The sequence below is a fragment of the Neoarius graeffei genome, chromosome 11 (assembly GCF_027579695.1).
Source record: "Neoarius graeffei isolate fNeoGra1 chromosome 11, fNeoGra1.pri, whole genome shotgun sequence".
Classification (NCBI taxonomy): domain Eukaryota; kingdom Metazoa; phylum Chordata; class Actinopteri; order Siluriformes; family Ariidae; genus Neoarius; species Neoarius graeffei.
This window is the reverse complement of record NC_083579.1, coordinates 80,878,041-80,902,089: the sequence shown is the minus strand read 5'-3', so window position 1 is coordinate 80,902,089 and position 24,049 is coordinate 80,878,041. Positions and strand designations below refer to the sequence as shown.

Below are 24,049 nucleotides of genomic sequence, written 5' to 3'. Positions count from 1 at the left end.
CTGTATTGATCTGAGTGCTACAGAGCGTGAGACAGAAAACATGCGAGACTGGATATGACACGAGGCGACAAGTTCGTTGTTGTGAAAAGCCCAAGCTGAGACATTAGCAAGTTAGCAACATGGCACTAGTCAAGCTGCATCACGTCTCTGTAGAGAGAGCGCTCTTCCTGTTTCTGAACTGTTGTTTTGCTCAAGCAAAGGCTCTTTACAACATTTTTGCTGATGTTTTCTTTGCTTGCTGTTTTGATTTTGCTGCCAGTTGCTTTACATTGAGGTAGTAGGAGTCGTTCCGTCACTATCGCTACGTTAGTTACATCACCTCCATCGAAGTCATGACCGTCACATGTAAATCTGATGCTTCTGATTCCCACTGGAGCCGTGGCAAAAGATTACCGTAAATGTTACTCGGTCACAAGGGGGCAGATTAACGTTACACCGGTTTGCCTCCATTTCCTCAGGACCGGAATGTACACAACATTCCGGTACATTTCAGACCCAGTAACACCCTGAAGCAGAAACTGGTCCACCCTAAGGACAGAATAGCCAGACACAAACAGGACAACGTAGTGTATGCAATTCAGTGCAGTGAGGAATGCACGGACTCGTATATTGGAGAAACAAAACAACCGCTCCATAGGCGTATAGCTCAACACAGGAGAGCCAGTTCCTCAGGCCAGGACGCTGCTGTCTACCTTCATCTTAACAACAAAGGACACTCATTTCAGGATTGCGACGTACGCATTTTAGCCAGAGAGGATCGTTGGTATGAGCGAGGAGTTAAAGAAGCCATTTTTGTCAACCTGGAACGGCCATCACTGAACAGAGGTGGGGGTCTTAGACACCATTTATCAGCCACCTGCAGTGCAGTCCTTGGCACACTTCCCAGACAACTGAACGCACACCAAAACCCAGCTGTTTCCAGTGACTCACAGGAGGACAGAGAGAACCAGCAACCCACTGATCACCCCAACAACTCTCTAGGCCGTTCACACCCAGCCCTCAGTGACCAACACCAACAGGAGGACTCAATGATACCTTAGGATTGCTTTTCATCCATGAGAGGATAAATACCTGATACTCCCTATCAGTCAGACAGAACTGAAGAAGCCTTTTGGATGAGAGGTGAGACGTCTTCGAGAATCTTCAAGCAAGTCCAGTTGCTCTCTTTCACCACCCACAGTTTACTATGACCTGGATGACCTGAGAATCTTCACAGACATGGATTACTACAGTTGTGGAATAGGCATATTTACTGTATTTTTATTATTTATTATTTACTTTTTGATCTCAAACTCATTAAGAAGGTAAGAAACTCGTCCACTAATTACCTTTTGACGAGGCACACCTGTTAATTGAAAAGTATTCAAGCTATCATAAGTAGCTTTAAGCGCTTAAAAGTCCAAAAGCACGTCAAGCTTTTTTTCAACAAACATGGTGCCTATGGTGTGACGTCGAGGTGCTGATAGCCAGGTATAGGAAGTGAAGTGTAGCTGATGTAAACAGAATTGTTAGCCTGGATTTAGTTGGATGAAAAAGTCAGTATGGATGTCGGAGAAACCGGATATCTGTCTGAACCTCGGAAAAAGGACTACATGCATCTGGGAAATGATTTCAGCAGCGAATCATCAGTGCAAAGTCAGGAAGGCAGGATAAAGGGTTCGGCAGCTTCCTGGTGCCAATGTGGAAAGTGTAGCAAGCGGAAAACTGACATTGAATGTGTTTGTTGTAAAGAGCACAAACTTCTACATATTATTTGTGATTATAATACAGACACAGTCATTGAATTGATTCATGGATAAACCCAGTTTAGCAACGTATGTCACACTTAAGCCTGCGTTGGAAATGGACAGGCCATGATCGCCAGGCATGTGAGAGGGCCAGCACCAGATGGAGAACTCACAAATTAGTCAGCAGCCTATTATATTCCAGAAACTGTGTGTGTCCATAATAGCTATAAAGCCTATTTATTTATTGTGTGTGTGAAATACAGGTACAGACGTGCAATGTGCCACAATAGTTTACACGGTCTAAATACAGGCGAGTGACCGCTCGAAGTCGGGTGTGAGTTTATAGTGGAGTGGAGAGAAGCTCCGTACTTGAGAGAATACGGTAGAGCTTCGGCCTGATGTTTGATGGCTTTTGCGACCCCAGGGGACCCAACTGTAAGTGCAAGGCAACATATCTCATAAACACTTGACCACCGGACAATGAAATTTGTTTATTTACATGAGAGATGGGTTTTTATCCAACACTTATTTTTAATTTGTGTTTAAAAAATAACATGGATTATTTAACATGGTTTACAGTCCTTGGGAGCTCCACTCTTTAAGTAGTGCCTATATAATGTAATGTAATATACAGGGCTTTCCCCAGAGCGTGGATACATTTCTCTCACTAGATGGTAAATGCTGGCTGTTTTTGAAATGTCTGATGGAATTTCAGTAGAGTTACTTTGCCTTGATAAAACACTGCGCTGATGTTGTCGTATAATTCCCCAGAGGGAAACGCTGCTTCTGACCACAGTCTTATCTTTGTCTTTCAGAAACAAATCAGCTCTCACATTGAGCTCAATCTCTTTGTCTCTCTCTTTTTTGCTCCTAAAGGGCTTTTAGGAGAAACAGATCATATCTCATCTCGTCTCATTATCTCTAGCCGCTTTATCCTGTTCTACAGGGTCGCAGGCGAGCTGGATCCTATCCCAGCTGACTACGGACGAAAGGCGGGGTACACCCTGGACAAGTCGCCAGGTCATCACAGGGCTGACACATAGACACAGACAACCATTCACACTCACATTCACACCTACGCTCAATTTAGAGTCACCAGTTAACCTAACCTGCATGTCTTTGGACTGTGGGGGAAACCGGAGCACCCGGAGGAAACCCACGCGGACACGGGGAGAACATGCAAACTCCACACAGAAAGGCCCTCGCCGGCCACGGGGCTCGAACCCAGGACCTTCTTGCTGTGAGGCGACAGCGCTAACCACTACACCACCGTGCCGCCCTGAAACAGATCAGAATTCAGTAAAATCTTATTTCTGTGAGACAAAGACAAGATTGTTGTGAGCAGTAATATTTTCCTCTGGGTCATTCCATACTATGCATTTTTTTTTTTTTTTTGGGTACAGTTGTGTGCAATTAAGTCTTTGTTAAATGAGTGAAGTTGTAAATGTGATCTGAATCACCTGGACTGATTTCCTAACATGCCGTTTGAATGTAGAAAGGCTTGGGCCTTTGTCTTTAAACAATACAATGCACTGATGATATGCAATTACAAAATACAAAAAATAAATGATAAAAATATATATAAAAGCATTAGCTTTGAATGTCAATTCAAACTACAAACAACAGTATTTTAGTTAATCGGCTTGCGTGGCCTGAATCCCTTTTCCGTGAACGGTGTTGGAATATTGTTGGCACAGCATCAGGTTTGAGTCTAACACGACCTGCGTAACCCAAGAGCTCGGCCTGTAGATTCCTTTCAGAGCGATCAAGCTCAAAATGCTCCTCGCAAACAACAGAATTTCAACTAAAGGAGAGTGTTTGTTCTTAAAGTGTGACCTGTTCCCAAGTTGTGTAGCCACTATTTAGCGAGTCGTTTACTTTGCTCAGTTGTTGGCAATGGAACACAGAAGGGGGGGGGGAAAAACGCGTTCCTTTATCATGTTTATTTTTGCGACTATAGGCTTTCCACTCCCATTTTTCAACATTTGTTTTGTTCATCCAGCTCCATCGCAGCGTCAGGAGCAGGAATCAAGGTACAGGAACCTGATCGATTACGTTGGCACTATGCCATGCCGATCTTTGACACCGCCCACAAAATGGCAATATGGCTGCACCCTTAAGTGGAACTTAAGTGAGCAGAAACGCAAAACAATTTTCAAGTACTGCTTTACGCGACACAGTGTGACAGAACAAGGGAGTCAAAACGCGTTTGTGCAAAATGTGTAATGTTTTTCTAGCCGATGTTGGTTTATTTTTTGCCGCAGGTTCCCTTTAAAGGCTTCTAGCAAAGTTTTTATGGTTGCGGCTCACCTTTCTCCTGCGGCCTGCTTCAGTTCATCGTGATCCTCTATCTGAATTCCTTGAACTTGTCTTTGGCACACCTTGAAGCCCTGACTTTACATATAGTGCATTCTGCTGTTTTGGTTTTTTATTAAATTATGCTGGAGACAGGACGGTCGAGCCTGAAATACTTGTTGAGGCACTTTGAATGACATTTGAAAATGGAGCAGCAGCAGTCACGTGATAACTATCCTGCAAGCAGCTCTCACTAATTAACTACTGGATTATAGTTTTTAAAAATTTAGATCCCAGATCCCATGTTTTTGAACACCCCAGTTATGTTCTTCGTGTAAATCATACAACACTCCTTCTTCTTCTTCCAGTTGCTCCCATTAATAAAGAAGCACAACTTTATCCATCACACACTTGTGAAATTTCCTCTCTGCATTTAACCCATCTGAAGCAGTGAACACACACATGAGCGCGCACACACACACCCAGAGCAGTGGGCAGCCATGCTAACAGCGCCCGGGGAGCAGTCAGGAGTTAGATGCCTCACTCAAGGGCACCTCAGCCCAAAGCCGTCCCATATTAACCTAACCTGTATGTCTTTGGACTGTGGGGGAAACCGGAGCACCCGGAGGAAACCCACGCGGACACGGGGAGAACATGCAAACTCCGCACAGAAAGGCCCTCGCCGGCCACGGGGCTCGAACCCAGGACCTTCTTGCTGTGAGGCAACAGCGCTAACCACTACACCACCGTGCCGCCCACATTTGGGGTCACCACAGCCGCTCTGTTCCACATGTTTGATTTGGTATTGGTTTTACACGAGACGCCCTTCCTGACACAACCCTCCCCAATCTTGGGACTGGCACGAAGTATGCGCTGACTTGTACAGCCCCCACGGCTGAGTATTTTACCTAACCTGCATGCCTTTGGACTGCAGGGCTCTACATTAACTTTTGAAACCGCTTGTCCTGTCGGGTAAGTTGAAAGGAAATGTACTTGTCCGAATGTGAAGTTGACTTGTCCGAAGAAATGTTTGAGAAAAAAAAACACAAACTATTTGTAACCCAACAATCTTTATTGCATTTGTTTCTGAATTCACAACATATGCATAATATCTATGAATCAAAAGTAATCAATACTTGACATACTGAGGCAAAAGTTTAAAAATATAGTAAAACAGACTGATCGATACCATAATTCACCAATTATTCTGCTGAAGTTCAGAAGCAATATATTCCAATAGAATAGAAATTATGAACATAAAATTAAGAACAAAATAACTATACTGTGAGATCCAGAAACACTAACCATTATATACACACAGATCAGCACTCTGCAGTTCAGGAACAAATATCACAAAAACTAACATCATAACATTTATGACTCGATGAGAGATCACTAGTTTGGACAAGAGAAACGAACAACAACAACTGATGATAAAAATCTATTCACTGCAGAAAAAAATTGGACTCCATCAATCAATTTATTTATGAGAAATTGAAAACCAGAAAATTTATATATATTTTCATTTTTAAATTATTAACTTTGAATATATATCCTCCACTGATTAATTGTTGTCTAATTATTCAGTGTGGCTCCTGTATGGTATTTAATGGTCAAAAAAAGATAATTGATCATTTCAAATAATCCATAATTATATCTAAATTATAGAGCCCTATGTTTCAAATCCCTAAACTCCCATTACTAATAGTTAATTAATCCAGCCGGTAACCTAATTAGCAGCCATTTGACAGCCTGGTATTTCATAGATAACTTTCCCCACTCCTCCCTCACTCCGTCAATCCACACGCACGCAGGCGCACATTCCCCGCCACACGCGCTCGGCTATATAACGAACACCATCAACAACAATTCAACGATTTGGAAATTACCACACACTCAACGTAAATATACAGCTGAATAATGATCCCGCCTACAGAAATGTCAACAAATCCACGTGTATGACATGATTAAAACCAATCATACACGACCGTTTACTTTTCAGCTCAAATGCACGAAGCGGTATTGGCCGGTTTCGCGAGTGGAATATTGTGCATGCGCACATCGCTCTTTCCGAATAGAAACATCTGGCGATTCATCAAAACAATATGTCGAGTGAGATGCTTCGGAAATCATGTGAATAAACTGATAAATTTGATCTGTAACCCGAATATCGGCGTATTTTGGCACTTTCCGATCGGACAAGTAACTGAGACGATGAACTTGTCTGACATAAAGTATCACTTGTCCCGGACGAGCGTTAATGTCGAGCCCTGGACTGTGGGGGAAACCAGAGCACCCGGAGGAAACCCACGCGGACACGGGGAGAACATGCAAACTCCACACAGAAAGGCCCTCGCCGGCCACGGGGCTCGAACCCGGACCTTCTTGCTGTGAGGCGACAGCGCTAACCACTACACCGCCGTGCCATGACGGGCTCTGTTTAGTGGAAATGTACACTCCAGGGATCATCGATGGCGAACTATTCCAAGGAATTTTTTTTTGAATTTTTTTTTTAATATAAGAGTCCAGATTTGGACTCCCTGACACAAAGTTTCTGAAGAATATGCGAAACCTAAAGTTTGATGTTTTATTATATGTTGTAAAAGCAATTTTATGTTCGTAACGGCTGCAGTGTATGGAAACTTAAAGTGAAAGTGTGAGAATTAAAGTCGATATGTAACAGGTTATGATAAACAGCATTGTTTCTGTATTTGAATTGAACATTTTTTTATTTGTTACATGCTACATTGGCTTAACATCATCATCATCTGGTTGCTCCCGATTAGGGGTCGCCACAGCGGATCTTTCATCTCCATTGCTCCCTGTCTTCCGCATCCTTCTCTACCACACCTGCCACTTTCATGTCCTCTCTCACCACATCCATGTATCTCCTCTTTGGCCTTCCTCATTTTCGTTTGCCTGGCAGCTCCATCCTCAACATTCTCCTTCCCACATGCTCTGCATCTCTTCTCAGGATGTGCCCGTACCATCTCAGTCTCATCTCTCTTAGCTTCATTCCCAAGCTCTCCACATGTGCTGTCCCTCTGATGTGCTCGTTCCTTATCCTGTCCAACCTCATCACTCCCATCGCAAACCTTAACATCCTCAACTCCGCCACCTCCAACTTTGCCTCCTGTCTCTTCGTTAAGGGTCCGGTCTCCAATCCATACATCACAGCTGGTTTCACTACTGTCTTATACATCTTACCTTTCACTTCTGCTGGGACTTTCCGATCACAAATGACTTCTGAAATCCTTCTCCAACTGCTCCACCCTGTCTGCACTCTCTTTCTCTCTCTACATTGGCTTAACATGAAAATTCAAATGTGTCAGAAAACAGAATCCAGGGACACATGTCGGCCCGGGGGCATTTTGAGTTATTGACAGATTCAGAAAGTCCAGTTTCTAAGCTTTCCAATGATGCCTTCCATGTGGAGATCTGACAATATTTGAAGAATGTGTGGCCTTTTGAAAGTGTATACTTCTTAAAACAGAAAAGGGAGAAAATCGCCCTCAAAGTTTTCCATCTCAGCTACTCTGGGTGCAGGGCGGGCACATAATGGTGCTCATCTGCATGACATTAAGGAAAGCCCTACCCCCTACGAGCTAGCACGATGCTACTTTCATGTAAACAAAGATCACCACGTCAGTTTTCCTTCCATGCAAAGTATGCCCAACACAATTATGAAGTACAAAAATAAGTCCTAAAGTATACTTTAACGTTTTGTGGTTGAAAAATTACTCACACCGTAAGAAAGAAAGATAGCACGATGATGACACAACTAACACAACACTAGTTTCATGTAAAGCCTCGGTCACAACCGGCCGTACCGTACGCGCTCCTACGGCCGGTCTACACGCAAAAAACGCAAGAAACGCACAGAGAGCGCGCATGAAACGCACGAGAGCGCGCGTGTGATGTGCTGATTTTCGAGCCGCAGACCGGCCGCAGAGGTTCTTTGTCATGTCAAACAAACTCTACGGGCGCTTACGTTTTTTTCAGGTTGCAAGACAAACTTACGGCCAACGCGCGTCTTTCTCCATGAACAAAAAAAATGCAGCGATTTGGGAAACGCCAAAAATCGCACGGCCAAAAACTCGTACGTCCGGTTGTGACCTAGGCTTAACCAAACCACAACACTCTCCGTTACATGCAAAAATAACCACACAGCCTTAGATTAATAAACTCTCCCCATCAGAAAGAGAAATGGCGCCTTGCACACACCAATGCCTCCGATGGAATGTAATCCTAGAACGGTCCGTGTATCATCCGATCATTCAAGTATTCCATTCAATCTGGAAAACGAGGTTGCGGTTTTTTTTGCTAGAAATGGTTATCTCCGATGTAAATACCGTGCGTCTGTTTGCTTCGCGGTGTTTCAGCTCCTCTGCGCTCTGTTTAGTAACTCATTCCATAGTGAAATCACACGCCTGTATGCAGCTTAAGTAGCCACGAGCTCAGCTCGTATCATACAGCTGATTCGCGAAAAAAAAAACAAAAGACTTAAATCTTCATGTGAATGGCCCATATGGTAATTTACCCACACCCCCCAGCAGGCTACAGTCCTGACAAAAACGAGACAATTTGCAACAAAAAATGTATGCTTTTCCAACAAAACAATCTATTATCTGAAATACTGATTGCATTCTTCAAGATCTCAACTTGCACATGATGGAAAAAAACAAAAATCACAAATTTCGAAAAAAAATGCTTCTTTTGCGATTATCTCGGATTCGTTTCGGCCGACATCCGTCCCTGGATTCGGTGAGGGGTCACAAATTTAGAAACGTCATTTGCATTTGCCATTTCTCTCTTATACTGTCGTACTAACGTTTCATTTAAATAAAGCATCCACATCTGACTGAAACGCAGAGGAAAGTTAAGTGCATCACTGTTTCATGTGATTTTATAGAAACCGTGTAAAAAATTATCATAACATTTGCACTTTCTAATAAGGCACTTAGATGTTTATTAATAAAGTTACCAAATTAGAAAAACGTTTTACAAATGTTTTCCACAGATTTTTTAAAATGGTGATTGCTGTGCCGTGTTGGCTCGTGTTTGATCGATCGCTGTACATGTACGTCACTCATGGTTCCTCTTGTCCTGGGAGAGAACCTACCCTGAAGTAGGGGCTAAAAAAATGTCCCTCAAAACAGGGTTCTAAGAACTATGATTGTTCTCAGTTCCTGCTGTGCACGGACACTAAAAAAGGGGGAACCTCTTCCAACAGTTGTAAGGACTATGAAAGTTCCTCTGGCCTGAAGGCACCGGTTTCTCTCTGTTGAAGGTAATAATTCATCATCACAGTTTATCATGTTACCGAAAAGCAAAGTGCAAAACCTGAAGACTTTATTATGATGGAAAACTTACTGCTTCTTCGAAAGCATTGACACTGAAGACTCCTTCCGAATAGAAAACGTTACCATATCGGTGATTTGATTTATTCATTGTGTTTGTTAAATAACGGCATATTAGAGCTTTTCCAAAGTCCCTGTGAATAAGTTGTTACTATAGAAACAGGAATGTGTTTGCATGAGCACACTAATATAAATCTATCATTTAAATCACAGCCAGCGTTGCTGTTACTGAAAAATCAATCAACACTTTCTGACCAATCAGATTTGAGAATGCGGTTGTATCGGAGTATGAACGCTTCTCTAAACGCTTTCCTCTTAAACCGAATTGGTGTCCAGTTTGAATTTAGCCAGGTACGGTGCTGTTGGTGTTCAGTGCATGGACTGGATTGTACACATACAGGGAGGATGTGTACTCGATTGTTATCATGATCGCAAAATATTATCTGCCATATACAAATTAGCACTCCAACTCCGTTCAGGCCAAGTCTTTATTGTGGGTGTTTTGATAAATCGTGGCATTCTGTTTGGTCAAAGGCGTGCCGATCTTTAACCATGACACCGGTAGTAGTAGTAGTAGTAGTAGTAGTTGTTTTTATATTTTTATTTTAATATATTACAGTGAATAGCCCCAGCTTGGTGTGCAGCAATATAATCTCAGTCTCAGTATAGTATTTTTGTTCGTATCATTCAGCCCGACTCGGTGGATAGGCTCTTGAAAGTGACATCTGTCGAACAAATTGACGACGCCATGATTTCAGTACACCATGATCCTTGTACTCCTCATTATAATGAGCGAGGTCGCAACAAACATGGCGAAACCAGCGGCCTCCAACACAGAAGCCAGCACTCGAGAGCCAGCAGTATTTTACGCGGCTTGTCTGCTGTGTTTGTTCCTCTCTCTTCTGGCACATTTTGCCTCTGACGATGTCCGATACCTCCTTAAAATTGTCTATTTATTTTTTAATCAATTTATTTTGTTTATTTAAAAAAAAATTATTTTTTTGGGGGGGGGGGCTCAATTTAGGAGTCTTCATTCGATCTGAGCGAGCCGCCATGTTTGCTGTGGCTCTGTGGTCGTCACCTCTGACCCGCGCGTGACCTCATGTGACTTTTCCGAACTGGCTGCTGAGCGAGCGGTTTGCGAACAGACAAACGCGTGGTTCGGACGTCCTGCATCAGGAAATGAAATGTATTGAAACAAGATGATGCGTGCCAGCTATGGGGATGGCTATCAGCTCAAACAGTTCAGAAAGGGGAGGGGATTAAATGATTCCTGAACCAGCACATCGACCTGTCTCTTTAATCTTTAAACCCAAATCCCAAAAACTGGTCTTCAATCGGAACATTGAGGAATCGACATCCAGAATTAGTAGTTTAAACAACTGTATTGGAAGTTCCTCCAGCAGGCTGTGATCACTGCAGTGAGCACCGTTACACAGAAGACTGCTTCAGATCTCCAGTGTGGAACTACAGACTTGTGTGTAAGAATCCGTTTTGTCTGCGTAATAGTCATAGCCATAATGACGTTAAAATCAGACATGAGCCAGATCCTGTTTCAGCACTCCTGAGAGATCTTCCATGCCTTTGTCCTGACATTAAACTGTTCAAGTCTCTGAAATGGAGTGATGTCGCTGTTCTCATTTACTGTAGCGTTGTTGCTAATTTGCTCAAATTTTTCTGAATGAGGATCTGAATACGCTTTCAAAACCACACTCATAAAATGTCTGTCTGCATTTTATAACTAAGCATAATATTTAAGTACATCTCTTACAGCAGTTCAAAATACACTCACTGGCCACTTTATTAGCAACACCCATCCACATGCTGTTTTAGCAGCCAATCCACTGACAGCAGCACGACACATCCAATCACGCAGATACAAATCAAGAGCTTCAGTTAATGTTCACAATGTTCAAACATCAGAACGGGAAACATTGTGATCTCACAGTGTGACTTTCTCTCACTGTGGTATGGGTGTTGGTTTGATCCAGACGGACTGGTTTGAGTATTTCAGAAGCTGCTGATCTCCTGGGGTTTTCACACACAGCAGTCTCTAGAGTTTACACAGAATGGTGCAGAAAACAAAAAACACTGAGTGAGTGAGCGACAGTTCTGTGGGTGGAAACAAACGCCTTGTTGATAAGAGAGGGTCAGAGGGGAATGAACAGATTGCTTCAAGCTTTTTTGCCAGGAAGGATATAGTAACTCATATAATCACTCTTTACAACCGTGGTGAGCAGAAAAGCATCTCAGCATGCAACAGCAGAACAGAAGAACACATTGGGTTCCACTCCTGCAGCCAAGAACAGGGAGCTTAGACTCAAGAGCGATTAAAGTGTGCAGTAAGTGTGTCTGTAGTTAGCAGAAATGATATTAATGGTGTATACAGCTGGAAGCACAGTGTGAACTGAACTCACTGAGGACCACTAACCACCAAGAACATTTTCAAATTATGTTGCCCGTACAGGTTTAATCGTGATTGGGAGATCGCGAGTTCTACTCACAGTCAGATTTTACCAAAGACCATCATAAAAATGGTACCTACTGTCATCTGGCAAGGCACGCTGCAGTACAGATACGAGTGGGAAATCAAACTCTCGCAGTTACCAGAGGACCCCACCCCCCCACTGTAACCCTAGCTATATAGGCGAGAGGCCAAGGGCTACGGGAACTGAGATCAGCGCTGCCCTATGCGCCTTAATGGCCTGGTTAGTACTGGGACGGAGACTGCCTGGTTCTGGCACAGGAAGGACTTATGACTTAAGACCACATAATCTGAGACCAAGTCGCGACCTAAGCCAGAGCGTATCAAAACCGAGACAAGACCAAGACGCTGAAGGGTTGATACCGAGATGAGACCAAAGTAGGGTGAGACTGAGTCAAGAACACCATGTTCGTGAAGGGGGGTGGGGAGAGGTGATGGCCATTAACAGGAGCAAAGATTTCAAATGAGCAATGGGTAATGTTATTGGTTGCATTTGAAGCAGGACATTTAAGATCCAATGACATTTGTAATGATGTTAATCAATAAATCAGATAATGCACAAGCAATTTGGTGATCTCCCTACACGTGTGGTCTTCACTGGATTCGAAGTAAAATCCAGAGTCCTCTCTGTCCGAGACGGAGCTAAAATGTGGTCGGTTCCGAGACAAGACCAAGACTTTCAAAAAGTGGTCTCGAGCAGACTCAGACCGGTCTCGAGGACTATAACACGGCTGAATCGTCTCCTCGGAGGTTATCTGCTTTTGGGTGAATCGCAGCTGGCTCGCTTTCTGAACGTGTGTGCGCATTACATACGATGGGAAAACCATGATGCTGAACGGCCTACATGGTGCACTTGTATAGCCTTTGAATTCTAAATATAGACATTAATGCTGACAGAATGAATGAATACTTAAGTATTCAAATTATTCAGGCCAGTTCTATATTTAATGCTGTTATTTTATAAGGTTATGATAGTTGATAGGTTTTGAGAGCTATGATCATAGCTCATCAAACCAGTTAAATATCTCCCAGTTTAAACAGTGTAATATGTCACTCAGTTTTATTTTTCCATCAAACTATTGCCTGATTTTTGCTTCTTAACATGTCTGGCACCAGTTTTCCTATTGATTAGTGACTCTAAGAATTTCTAAACTGCTATCAATGTGAAATCTGACCATTTGTCTTCGTTGCACGTATTGACCTCCATCTATCTCTGTTTGTTTTCATTTCAAAAAAAGTCACCTCTCGCTTGTCCTGTTTGCTTTTTGTCCACAGAGTCCCAGAACTCTGCAAAAGTGGTACGTGCCAACAAGCCCAGGTCCAGGAAGTCCAGCAAGGTGGGTGATGAGCTGGAGCAATGCTGAGTGAATGTTTACTTGCAGCAATTCTGTTCTTGTATAACTTGCCTAATATGCTTCACTTTAGGTCAATATCTGGGTCTGTGTTTTGACTCTACAGGTGTTTTAATGACCGGTGACGGTGCGTTGTCGTAGCGTTATTGGACAGTTTGAAATGCTCACAGATGTTGCATGGTCTTGAAGCCATAAGTTAGTTAGCTAGTAGTACAGCTTTGGCCTAGATTAAGGGACTAAAGTCCTTCAGGGTAGTTGCTGTCAAGCACCAGATCACGCCCCCATAACCAGTACCGTCAATCAAATTCTAGTTCCCACCCCCAGTGCAGTTCTTTCCCTCAGAACACTGTCACCAATTAAACTGTAGTTTCCACTTACAGTGAAAAACCCAAAATCCAACACCAACAGGTGCTTTTGGACCAGAGGAACGTTTTCAGAGTTCTTAAAACTGTTAGAGGAAGTTCCCCTTTTTTTGTGCATCTCCGCACTCCAGGAACTGAGTGAGTGATTTGATTGATTTGTCGTTCTCAGAACATGTTTTGAGGGACTTTTTTTTTTTAGCTCTTGCCTCAGGGTAGGTTGCCTCTCCCAGCACAAGAGGAACCATGAGTGACTTAAAGGAATAATCCGGAGTGAAATGCTTTCTAGGTCTATTTTCGCATTACTGGGAGTGCATACGTTGAGTTGCTACCACAATCACGTCAATCGGTTGTGTTTTGAGAAAATTATTTTTTTGCGATTTCAATCGGAAAGCGCCAACACGGCAGTGTGCGGGGCGTGTCTTTTTGTCGATACAAAACGCTAGTTTTAAAACCATTGCAAAGCTCAAAACAACATGACAGTTCTGTGGAAGTGAGTAGAGGGTTCCTACAAACAAAACGAAGCATCCCTGGCTCTGCAAGTGCACGGATAGAGTGTGGAAGAGCAAATACAAAGCCAGTGACCTTCCAGCGGGATGGGCTCTGCACTCGACTTTTACGGACTGTCCCATGAAGACGGCGTCTGGAGAAGACCAAATGCAGGTAAGGTCACTGGCTGTGTATTTGCTCTTCTACACTCTATCGGTGCACTTGCAGAGCCAGGGACACTTCGCTTTGTTTGTAGGAACCCTCTACTCACTTCCACAGAACTGTCATGTTGTTTTGAGCTTTGCAATGGTTTTAAAACTAGCGTTTTGTATCGGCAAAAAGACACGCCCCGCGCACTGCCGTGTTGGCGCTTTCCGGTTGAAATCGCAAGAAAATAATTTTCTCAAAACACATCCGATTGACGTGATTGTGGTAGCAACGCAACGTATGCACTCCCAATAATGCAAAAATAGACCTAGAAAGCATTTCACTCCGGAGTGTTCCTTTAAGTGTATGGTGATTGGACCAGATGTAAGTGTAGGTTGATTGGTTGAACACGAGCCAGTGCAGAACCGGCAGCCAGCATTTTTAAAAATCCGTGGAAAACATTAGCTGTGTAAACAACAGCTCTTAACATTAGCGTTAAAAATGAAAACATGGACAAATGAATCAACAGACAAGTCCATAAATAAATATAAAAACCCTCACTAGCATTTCTTGCTAACCTCATGCTAGCAAGCTGCCTTACAGCTGTGTTCACATTAATGCATTTTAGTTTTAAAATGAAAACAATCTCTGTTCAGACAAGTGTTTTAGTTCCATATCAGAAAATCCCTGTCCATACCAACACGCCTAAAACCCATATCATAGGGACACTGGGTGTGTGCATGCTGGTATAAACAACTGATGTTGCTTATTTTCTTCCAGAAAAAGGGAGCCTGACAAATCGGGGAAGGATATGTTGTGACTGAGACCCAATCAAGAAACGATTGTGGGTATCTGTCATCATTACCAAATGTCTATGTTTTTGGGGCTCGAAAACTCTGGAGTAGTGTGGATGCCAGCTGTAAATGTAGTAAAAGTGATGTTTTAAAACTAAAACACATTAATGTGGACGTAGCCTGACCTGAGTCATTTGAGCGTTCTTACTGGTGGTGCAAATGCAAACAGAAAAAAGTCCTTGAAGGTATTTAGTTCTTGAAGGAGCTCCACAGTGGGTAGTTCCTCTTAAGTCTTTAGAACTGTTTGGTCTGAAGGTGCCCAATCAAACTGTAGTTTCCACCCCGGTACAGTTCCTGCTCCCAAAACCATGGTCACCAGTACAACTGTAGTTCCTACCACCAGTATAGTTTATGCCCTAAAAATCTGTCACCAATTTCAGTGTAGTTTCTGCCTCCATGCTGCCGAAATGTAGTTTGGACTCCAATGTATTTCTTGCATCCAAAACTACTGTCAACATCTGAGCTGTAGTTCCAATATCTGAAAGATATCCAATATCCTAGAGCAGTTCCAATATCCCAGGGGTTTTCAAAGTGTGGGAGAGTCGGCCCCCCCTCGGAGAGCAAATAAACAACAGCGCCCCCCTCACAATTTTTGTTGTTGCTATACATAATGTTCCATTCGTATTTTTAAAAAATGGTTGTTGTACACATTTTTATTTTTTTATTTTTCACATTTTAAACATCTGTGCTTTTTAAAACATCTTGTTTTACACGTTTTAAACATCTCATAGCATCGTTAGCTTGGCAGACAACGCACTGTGGCAATGGAGCATCTTCAGATCCAGTCCATGAAAATCCAAACTTTAAATAATCGTGGTCATACTTCCTTCTTTTTTCAGTCCCCCCAGGATTCCGCGGGCCTTTTTTGTGATTGTTGCGGGCTAAAATGTCTGATGTTGCGGGGTTTTTCCAAAAAATTGCGATTAAAGTTGCGGTGTTTTTTAGGTTTTTGTTGCGATTACATTGCGGGAGGAAGTGAAAGTTGCGAGAAATTGTTGCGATTTTCTCTTTTTGTGATTAAAATTGAGTGATATGTTAAATATTAAGTTATTACCGAAAAACTATTGATTAAAAAAAACAAAGACACTGAGAAATGGTCCTATAAACAACTTTACCAATGTAAAAGATTACCAGGACTACAAAAATGCAGAAAAATAGGCTTTACTTATCCAAATGCACCTGTTGGTTCAAAAGTTAAAGTGCAGAGAACCTCACAGCACAACATGAAGTTACCTTAAAATATAATATAAATGCCTCAGCTTTCATGTAAGAAAAAAAACTATTAATACTAGTACTGTGTGCAGGCAGTCTCTCCTGAAGACTAAATTAAACAATAATTATAAACTAATAAAATAAATGGCTCAGGCTTCATAGAAGAAAAAAACAATTTGAACAGAATCTCACAGTATGATGCTGAAGCTGCCTAAACAATGGAAAATAAAATACCATTTTGGCAAAAATGTTGGCATCCATTAATTTCTTGTATTAAGTAAAAAAATAATGTAAAGTGCGCACAGTCCTTCACTGTAAACATAACACACTTTCAGTAACAGAATTTAAGCCTACATAAACACTGACTCGCACATCATGCAATGTTGCCAGATACTGCTGACGTTTTCCAGTCCAAAATATGTTCAAAACCCGCCAAAATGCACTTGAAACCGCCCAATCTGGCAACACTGCGCACATGCTGCTTCTCTTGAACATATACACGGAAGTAAGGCGGAAGGTAGTTTGTCGATGTCACCTCAAGACGACGCCAACGATTGGTCAAATTTGCGGGAAGGTTGCGGTGATTGGATATAATTGCAACACCGCCCTGAATTTGCGGGGATTGGTTGAATTTGTAAATCGCAACATCGCGAAATCCTGGAGGGTCTGGTTTTTTTTGCTTGGCCCAGACTCTGTCTCCTCACTCACTGTAGCTTTAGGTACTAAAAATCGATCCATTTTGCCTCTGGCAAAGGCTAGCTGAAGTTCGCTAAATGTCCGCAATAGTAACTTATTCTGGTTTATTTTTCCTCATGTTGCGCCCCCCCTGAAGAACTCTGGCGCCCCCCAGGGGGGGCACGCCCCACACTTTGAAAAGCCCTGCAATATCCAAAACCGGTCCCCAGGTCAGCTGCAGTTCCTACTTCCAAAACCAGTTCCCAGGTCGGCCCTAGTTTCCATCTCCAGTGCAGTTCCAATATCCAAAATCATTGCCACCAGTCGAGCTGTATTTCCTGCCGTAACGTCACTGTCCCCAATCAAACCACCACAGCCACTCAATCAGAACCAAGCTCTTTTGTCATCGAGTCCCCTCTGGTCATGTGGACTGCATTCGTCACACCTGCCTCTGAAAAATACAGCAAACTTCCTCATGCAAGATCATTGTTCTGGAGTATTTGTGATTATGGTTGTGTTTGTGCCCAATCCTACTTGGATGAATTCACCTCCCCATCTCTCCTCCATCAGCACGTTAATCTATGGTAGTGGACTCGCGTGTTCAGACGATACTGCTGTGTGAAACGTGCAGGTGCAGTGCAATGGTTAAAGAAATGTACAGAGAATGTTAACCAGGTCTTCATCTAAACAATGTTAAGCTTTTAAGGTTGTGTAATCACTTGCTGTTTTTTCCCTGCTGTGTGTGTGTGTGTGTGTGTGTGTGTGTGTGTGTGTGTGTGTGTGTGTGATGGACTGGGGGATGTGGGTCTCCTGTTGTGGTTCTGATACCTGGGCTGGAGTCAGCAGCGGCCAATCACAGTATAGTTCACTCTGTGTTTGTGTCGGTGTGTTTGGGTCCATTGGTTTCTGTGTGGGTGGTGTTTGGTGTGTTTTTTTTTTTTTCCCCCAACCAAGTATCAACATTAGAGTGTCACGCTTTCCCTGGGATTGGAATTATTTGAAAACTGTGCAAAAAAATAGACAAATGTTTGAGCACTAATATGAATGTCAGAAAATTTCAGTAAATTTGCTGAAGATGGCCGAGAGTAAGAGGAACTTTATTCTGAGTTTGATTGACACATGAGTGTTTTGAAGTTAATCCAGTAAAATAATTTGAATTCCACACACTCTTCTCATAGTGATCTTTTTTTTTTCTTTCTCACGATTTTAAATTTCACGATAACATATTAGCCATGTTTCAAGTGATAAAACGGCAAAATAAAAATGTACAGATTGGGGGAGAATGTAGCTGTTATTAAAATAAAACTGCCATGGAATGGAAACACAATTTTTGCTTTTAAGTCACATGACATGCAGTCAAAATCGCATGCCAGCACTTATCAGGTCTTGGAGACCTGTCACGATATTTAGTTGAAATGACTGTCGCGAGAGGAGAAAACCCAGCTTTAATCACGTCGTCACTCACCGGCAACGGTTCTTTCACAGATGTGTTTTGTCGACTTGTATCAGAGTGCAGTAGAACCTGCCTATAGTCACCTCCTCACAGTTTAAGTAAAAAAGAAAAAAAAAAGTCTTCGTTTCGGGTTGTCTTTAATACTTTGTTATACAGCTGCAAAGAAAAACTTGTATCGCTGGAATATTGCTGTGGCACTTGGAATTCTGGGAAATCTCCTTTGTATAGCAGTTCCTGGGAGGAACTAGATAGAACTCAACGCCAACGGCGTCGATGGGGACGCCTCCGCCTGGTGGACTACACGCCTTATTAAGTTGTGATTTGGGGATGGACATTTGACCTCACAGTAATCTTGACCTGTGACCTTTTAACCTCAAAATCTAATCAGTTCATGTTTGTCCCAAAGCGCACAAATGGTGAAAGTTTGGTGAAATTCCTTTAATAGCCTTTGAGATCGTGTTCACAAGGTTTCGGGACGCATGCACACACGCACGGACGGACAGACGGACGCACAGACGGATGGACAGACGGGCAATGCCTCCTGCACCTTAAGGTGGCGGAGGCATAAAAATGCACGACCTATATTTTACCCAAGGGAGAAATGCTGATTCTTTAGATTTGTGTGGAATGAAGGACTGCTGTTCGATGTGATATGAGAGACGCTGCTTATCCAGCTCCTATCCTGTAGTGCATAGAGGGACAAAAATTTGCGATGCTGAAAGGTCATGCAGAGAGGAACGATCAGCAGACAGCATAAATCTGTCGAAAACCCACATCTTACAAAAAACAGTCAAGTATATCCTTTAAGTGCTGCCTACTTACAGCAGGTGTGTGTGTGTGTGTGTGTGTGTGTGTGTGTTAGGCAGGGTCTGAATTATGATCTCTCTGTTTTAGGGGTCCAAGCACTTTTTTTTTTTTGTTCAGATTCTTTTTTTTTTCTTCCAGTACTGCTTCTTTCACGTTATATATTCTCTCCTTCTCTTGATTTCCTTTTTGTCCTCTTCTCCCTCTCTTTCTCCTCCTGTCATCTTTCCTCATCTGTCCCACTTACTTCTCTGAGAGCTGAGTAAATTCCCCTCATTGTAATGGTGACTCTATAGTGCACACTTTAAGTCATTATTTACCAGGTTCATTATCTTTAACCAGATGAAAGCCTAAAGCGCCATTTTATGCATATTAGTGTGCAAACCTTAATTTTGCCTAATCCTCACAAATCTGCTTGGAAAATACTCAGAAGAATGTGGCCTTATATGTTGATTTCTTAGCAGTATAAATCTGACCGGTCAGTCAGTACTTCTGAAGTGGAGCTTGATTGAAGTCGTTGGTCTTCTAAAGTCAAGTCCAGTACGTGATGCTGATGTTCAGGGAACTGAGGTTTGTTAGTGGGATCCAGTCACATTTCATTAGGCGCTTGACGTGTTTCCCTTTTGATGGTTATAACAAAACTTGCCACGCTGACGGAGTGTTCTGTAATAAAATTGGTCTGTTGGTGCCACTAGATATCCGGAGTCCAAAGTTTACATTCCTGCTTGTTTTTCCTTCCCTGACTTGTTTGGTTTAGCATGAATCCTTGGGTTAACTATATAATGAACCAAGACAAATGAACACTTACAGATCTGTCACTCTGATGCTGTAATGGCTCTTCGAAATAATGCTTGGACCCCATTGGTCGCTAGATGCAGCTGTATGTTTTACTTTCTTTACATCGGTTTGACATTTTATACCTTATATTCACTCAAATGTGTACAGTAATGAAATCAGTACTGGTCACAGATTAAGTTATTTATTGATGTTGCTGTTGTGATTTATTTATTTATTTATTTATTTATTTTCTGTTCCTGTGGCTCCTCCTCTTCACCCAGTCAAGTGATTTCAGTGACATCACCAACTGGCCTACCCCTGGAGAAATAGCCAGTAAGGAGGTGAGGGGAAAAAAATAATCACATTTTCTTCATAATTTACAAACTGTTTAATTGTAATTTTAGGTCTTATGTTGTATGTTGTTCATCATAATATACGAGTGTTGTAAAAGCACAGAGGGTGAAGGCAAACATGCTTCCTGGGAGAAATTGGAAGCCAGCCAGCCGCATCTTTTCAAACTGCTGCTCGTGCTGTCACGGCGCATCGCGATACACTTGGAAGAAAGCGCTATCCGCCCCGTTCCGCATTCATGAACTCAGAAGTCCACGAGTGGCAAGAGTCACGTGATTGACGGGGAGAGAGAAAGCGAACGCCGTCTCTCCCACCTACAGAGCAGGGCCACTTTTGCTCCTGTGAGCGTGTTATGTCGTCAGTCTCGTTTTGTAGAGTGACAGACTGACGCATTCCACGCCTTCGTTCCATTTACAGTAATTGAGACTGAACAGTGTGTCAGGAACAGCTGTGAATATATCACATTCTTCCTCAATTACACGAGAGCTGTTACTCTACACACAACCAGGGTGGTTTTTAACTTTAACTGTTGCCTGAGGAAAAAGCCCTCCGATGGATGAAGAAGATCCTTTATTAATTTACAGAGGAGCGTCTGAATGCTGTGCGGTTTATCTGTGGAATCCTACAGGCTCTGACGTGTTCCTATAATAATGACACATTTTATTTATATAGTGCTTTTCTCTCAGAAGATGCTTACAATGAGTAAAACACACAAATATACCCAGAGCTCGACATTAACTCTTTAATCCAGTTGAACAAACAAAGATTTCCCACTCGTCCTGACCGTAGCCTTTTTATTCCTGTGTATTTACGAGTTCCGTGAAAGGAAAGTGATTAACAGAGTTTATCAAAAAGCAGGTATAGTTCTGATCATCATCATGCTTTAATGATTTATAATGTTTCAATGAAACTGTAAACGAAATCTACCCAAAGCCCCGTTATGGTGTGTGTGTGTGTGTGTGTGTGTGTGTGTGTGTGTGTGTGTGTGTGTGTGTGTGTGTGTTCGTTCTAACCTCTTACCTGATCTGCAGTTTTAAGAGTTAGACTCACCCAAACTCAAAGCTTCTGGAGGAAATAAAGTTATATCTTCATTAATCCACTAAAACCTGAAGCATAAATTTAAATTAAAGAAATGAAACTGAACGAAAACGAGTTGGACATGATGATGGGGACAGAATCACACTGGGAATGAAAACAAACTGTGAGCGAGTTCAGCTTTTACTGTCGTAAAATTCCCCCGAAATATTTTACTACATTTGTGTTGGTTAATGTGAACCATACAAAAAAACCCAAAACGCCACACTGGAAGTCTGAATGAAATGAAGATTCACCACATGAATTTATTTTATTGAGGTATTTGATCACCATTTCTCCGATTTTGGTGAAGTCTAATAATCTGTAATTAGAGATTACGCCATGGTTATTTTTACACACACACCTGCTGTACTCGGCTTTCCTGGAATTTTGTAAACAGTAACACGGCCGGATCACTGAGGGGATTGAACTGGTTTTGTTGGAACTCTTATTGATGTAACTCTTGAATAATTATTATAAAAACAGTGATTTTCAACAAATGTTCAGTTTGTTCCATCAGACGGGCGGATACAGATTTGACTTGTGTGGACCAAATATTTGGTTGTCCCGGACAGTCAGACTGCCGTTAATATTGAGCCCTGCACCATTCCATTTCATGAAACTGAGCAAAAATTAATATATGAAGTATATTCGTGGTATTTTGAGATTAAACATACAGGCACATTGTATCACGAGTTAAACTATAAGACAGAAAAAATTTTAATTTAAAGTGTTTTTTTCCCTTTTTTTTAAAAAAAAAAACCCTCATTTCAAATTTCGCAGCACCCTTAAAATTAACATATTTATTATGCCACCCTATTAGTCTCTTCCTGCGATGTGCAGGTTTAGAAACCTCTTCATCCATTTTTCTATGCAAAATATTTCAAGCTGCTTTATTTGCTTTAGATTGAAGGTGTGGAATTTCTTCTTCATTTCAGACCACAGGTTTTCAGTACGGTTCAAATCCAGAGGCTCATTTGGTCGTTACAAAATACTTATTTTTTTAAAAAATTTTTATTTGGAAACGTGTTTTGAGAGATCATCGATCGAAAGCTCCATGGCCAAGTCTGAGCCTAATGGCAGATGCAACCAGAACCACCAGCCATTATCCCCAAAGCCTCAGTGATCTACAGTGCCTTGCAAAAGTATTCACACCCCTTGAACTTTTTCAGTTTTCCACCTTACAACCACGAACTTAAGTTTTTTATTGAGATTTTATGTGATAGACCAACACAGAGTAGCACAGAATTGTGAAGTGAAACAAAAATAGTCTTCAAAATTTTAAACAAATAAAAATCTGAAAAACATGGTGTGCATTAGTATTCAGCCCCCTGTACTCTGGTACCTCCAAATACAATCCAGTGCAATCAGCTGCCTTCAGAAGTCGTCTAATTAGTTAATAGAGTCCTACTGTGTGTAATTTACTCTCAGCATAAATACACTTGTTCTGTGAAGGCCTCAGTGGTTTGTTAGAGAACACTGAAGAACAAACAGCATCATGAAGACCAAAGAACTCACCAGACAAGTCAGGGATAAAGTTCTGGAGAAGTTTAAAGCAGGGTTAGGTTATTAAAAAAATATCCCAAGCGCTGAATATCTCAAGAAGCACTGTTCATCATTCAAAAATGGAAAAAGTACGGCACAACTGCAAACCTACCAAGACATGGCCGTCCACCTAAACTGACAGAGCGAGCAAGGAGAGCACTGGTCAGAGAAGCAGCCAAGAGGCCCATGATCACTCTGGAGGAGCTGCAGAAATCCACAGCTCAGGTGGGAGAATCTGTGCACAGGACAACTATAAGTCGTACACTCCACAAATCTGGCCTTTTTGGAAGAGTGGCAAGAAGAAAGACATTGTTGAAAGACGGGCGTAAGAAGCCATGTAGGGGACACAGCAAACACGTGGAAGAAGGTGCTTTGGTCAGACGAGACCAAAGTTGAACTTTTTGGCCTAAATGCAAAGCGCTATGTGTGGCAGAAAACTAACACTGCTCATCACCCTGCACACACCATCCCCACTGTGAAACATGGTGGTGGCAGCATCATGCTGTGGGGATGCTTTTCTTCAGCAGGGACAGGGAAGCTGGTCAGAGTTGATGGGAAGATGGATGGAGCTAAATACAGGGCAATCCTGGAAGAAAACCTGTTGGAGGCTGCAAAAGACTTGAGACTGGGAAGGAGATTCACCTTCCAGCAAGACAATGACCCTAAACATACAGCCAGAGCTACAATGGAATGGTTTAGATCAAAGAATATTCATGTGTTCGAATGGCCCAGTCAGAGTCCAGACCTAAATCCCATTGAGCATCTGTGGCAAGACTTGAAAATTGCTGTTCACAGACGCTCTCCATCCAATCTGGCTGAGCTTGAGCTATTTTGCAAAGAAGAATGGGCAAAAATTTCAGTGTCTAGATGTGCAAAGCTGGTAGAGACATACCACAAAAGACTTGCAGCTGTAATTGCAGCAAAAGGTGGCTCTACAAAGTATTGACGCAGGGGGGCTGAATACTAATGCACATCACATTTTTCAGATTTTTATTTGTTTAAAATTTTGAAGACCATTTATCATTTTCGTTTCACTTCACAATTCTGTGCTACTCTGTGTTGGTCTATCATATAAAATCTCAATAAAAAA

At 42.2% G+C, this 24,049-nt stretch overlaps 1 protein-coding gene across 3 annotated transcripts in view; it reads left to right on the top strand.

Annotated features, from left to right (window-relative positions):
- Nucleotides 1-24,049, top strand: part of larp1b (La ribonucleoprotein 1B) — a 135,369-nt gene that overhangs the window by 48,660 nt on the left and 62,660 nt on the right. For all 3 annotated transcript variants that reach the window (XM_060934786.1, XM_060934787.1, XM_060934788.1), the window contains exons 2-3: nt 13,143-13,204; nt 20,271-20,330. In XM_060934786.1, coding sequence (XP_060790769.1) covers nt 13,143-13,204; nt 20,271-20,330 — 122 coding nt within the window. The remainder of the gene's footprint in view (nt 1-13,142; nt 13,205-20,270; nt 20,331-24,049) is intronic.